Source organism: Scyliorhinus canicula, chromosome 2 (genome assembly GCF_902713615.1).
Source record: "Scyliorhinus canicula chromosome 2, sScyCan1.1, whole genome shotgun sequence".
Lineage (NCBI taxonomy): Eukaryota > Metazoa > Chordata > Chondrichthyes > Carcharhiniformes > Scyliorhinidae > Scyliorhinus > Scyliorhinus canicula.
In genome coordinates this window covers 155,303,773-155,306,285 of record NC_052147.1, presented here as the reverse complement: position 1 = coordinate 155,306,285, position 2,513 = coordinate 155,303,773, and the positions used below count along the sequence as shown (strand labels likewise).

The following is a 2,513-nucleotide window of genomic DNA, read 5'->3' as shown; positions in this document are numbered from 1 at the left end:
TTTGAGGCTTTTCTTAAAACTTAATAGTTTGACCGAGTTTTCAATCACCCCTCTTCAAACCTATATGCTTTGAATTGGTATTGGCCCTGATTTGCCCTCCTGTGAGGTAATGTGTGAAGGGGTTTGCTATTGTATTAAAGGAGCTGTATAAAGGTAAGTCTTTGTTCCACTGGTGTCGGTCATTTCTAGCTCAGTTGCTGGTCCCTCACCTCGGAGTGTGAAGGCTGTGGATTCTGCTTTCGAAATCTAAGTTCACTGACCTTGGCTGATAGTCCAGTGCAGTAGAGTGCCACCCTACTGGGGGCATTAGCCAATGCCCTTCTCCTCTCTCTAGGTAAAGGATCCATGGCACCGTGCCCTGACCAATACATCTCCGTCTCCCCATCAGCAGCATTAAAGCGGACAATCTGATCACATTGCTGTTTGTGGGAGCTTCCTATGCCCTTTCTACATTACAACAATGACCACACTTCACAGAACGTTATTCCTGATCAAGTGCTTTAGGACATTAGGGACTAATGTTACACGTTCTTACATGCTCCTATCCCAGGGTTACAACCCGAATACTGGGAGGCCTGGGACTGGAGAGTTGGTACATTATTAACCAGGTCTAATTCTGGGCTAAGTGTTAAGTCCCATTGAATCTTCGACCCACCTCCCCTGACTTGCCCAGTTGTGTGGGAGCTCGGGTAGGTAGTCACATTCCGGTTAGAGGGAGGCCAGGCCGAGACCTCCTCTTCTTGGTGGTCACCTCGCGGTTTTGCTGAGACACTGGCTGCCCTCAGTTCGATCACCTGCTCACACAAATGAAAATTAAAATGAAATGAAATGAAAATCGCTTATTATCACGAGTAGGCTTCAATGAAGTTACTGTGAAAAGCCCCTAGTCGCCACATTCCGGCGCTTGTCCGGGGACGCTGGTACGGGAATCTGACTTCATGTTTGGGATCAATAGGAAAGGGGATAGTTTGATATCTGTGGACAATTTGCAAATTGAGCGTTCTATTTGACACGATATAAATCATTCACTGGGAGCACACTGCTCGCTGGTAATGTGCAACCCCTCTAGATGCTGGACATGGGAATGGACAGGGCTTCCAGCTCTGGGACCTTTCCCAGAAGCTGGCCAGCAGCCTCAGTAACCCTGGGCCTCCCTCCACAGCCGCTGTCTGAGCCCGGCACCATTTGCACAGTGTTTGCTCCATTGAATATCTGATTGAACTCACCGCTGGTGTTCCAGATTGCGTCGCCCTGGTTCTGGTAGCCGCTTTTCACACATTGCTCCAGGTAGGTCCTTGGGGTCAGAGCCGGAGAGCAGGATTTCCCGGAGCAGGGCGATGTAGGCGATAGCCAGCCGCAGGGTGTCGATCTTGGACAGGCGCTTCTCGTAGGGAAAGGTAGGCACATGGCACCTGAGCTCATCGAAGGCCGAGTTGATGCTGAGCATCCTTTTCCTTTCTCGAATATTAGCCGCATATCTCTGCGCCTTGTAGGGGTGCGAGGGGACGAGGCGGCGCTGGCGCCCTTTCGGGCCCAGGTCTTCCCCCGGGAAGGAGCTGTCCTCTCCAGCACTGGTCTGCAAGGACTGAAGGTCCAGGTCCAGGAGGGGGAACTGCGCCTCGGAGAAGGCAGACTGACAGGCGTCTGAAGACCAGGGAGAGAGCTGTGCACTGAGAGGGGGGAAGTCAAAATTCAGCCCATCCAACTGATTCTGGAGCTGACTGTGAGCCTCAAATTGACCCCAGAAAGCCAGCTCTCCAGCTACATCCTGATCGAAAAGCCCTTCCTCCATTGCCTGAGCCTTTGGTCAAGTGTAGCCAAGGAGGGTTTGGGATGGTGGGAGGCTGGGTTAAATAGTTAGTGGTTGCAGTGCCCGGCCCCTCTGCTCATCCCAGTGAAGGACACCTGCCTGGCAGGCTTGCCTTTCTGGGTTAAGAGTAGGACAGTGAATGGGCCGATTCCATCTACACACTGGCCTGTGATAGGTAACTTCCTCCCTCCCTCCCTCCCCCAGACTCGACCCCTCCACACGCCCTGATAACTCCAGATGGCACAAAGTGTTTGCAACTCTCCAGCCCGGCTTAGATCACAATTGGAGATTTCAGCGGCGGGACTTGTGCAGAGGGTCGAGCATTAATGAGACATTAAACAGCAAACTGTCAGAAACACATGATGGTGCATACAGGGAGAATAATGATGGGCTGCATGCGTGGGGAGAGGCGGGGGGGGGGGGGGGGGGTACTTGAGTTGCTCTTTCTCCAAACTGTCCCAGTGACGGCTTATAGCTAATTAAAAATAAACCACAGCTGCAGTCACCCCCTCCCACCGAGAGAACATGTATTAAATTCGAACCGAACCAGGTAATTAATTAAATCAGAGAATATACACAGAGGTAAACACACTTTACGCGTCTCTAAAGATAGCAACTCAAACCCTGTTCCGTAAAGACAGAAAAACAACCGTTCAATAAAAACATGGAATAAATGGAATTGGAAAACAAAAGTCTCCCTCTC

General features: G+C 51.0%; 1 protein-coding gene across 1 annotated transcript; it reads right to left on the bottom strand.

Moving 5' to 3' along the window:
- Window positions 1-1,294: 1,294 nt before the first annotated feature.
- On the bottom strand, window positions 1,295-1,861 carry LOC119962288 (pancreas transcription factor 1 subunit alpha-like; the record flags this gene model as incomplete). The annotated part of the gene is made up of 1 exon (XM_038790276.1): window positions 1,295-1,861. A coding segment is annotated over exon 1 (498 nt), but the record flags the coding sequence as incomplete, so codon positions are not given.
- Between the last annotated feature and the right edge of the window lie 652 nt (window positions 1,862-2,513).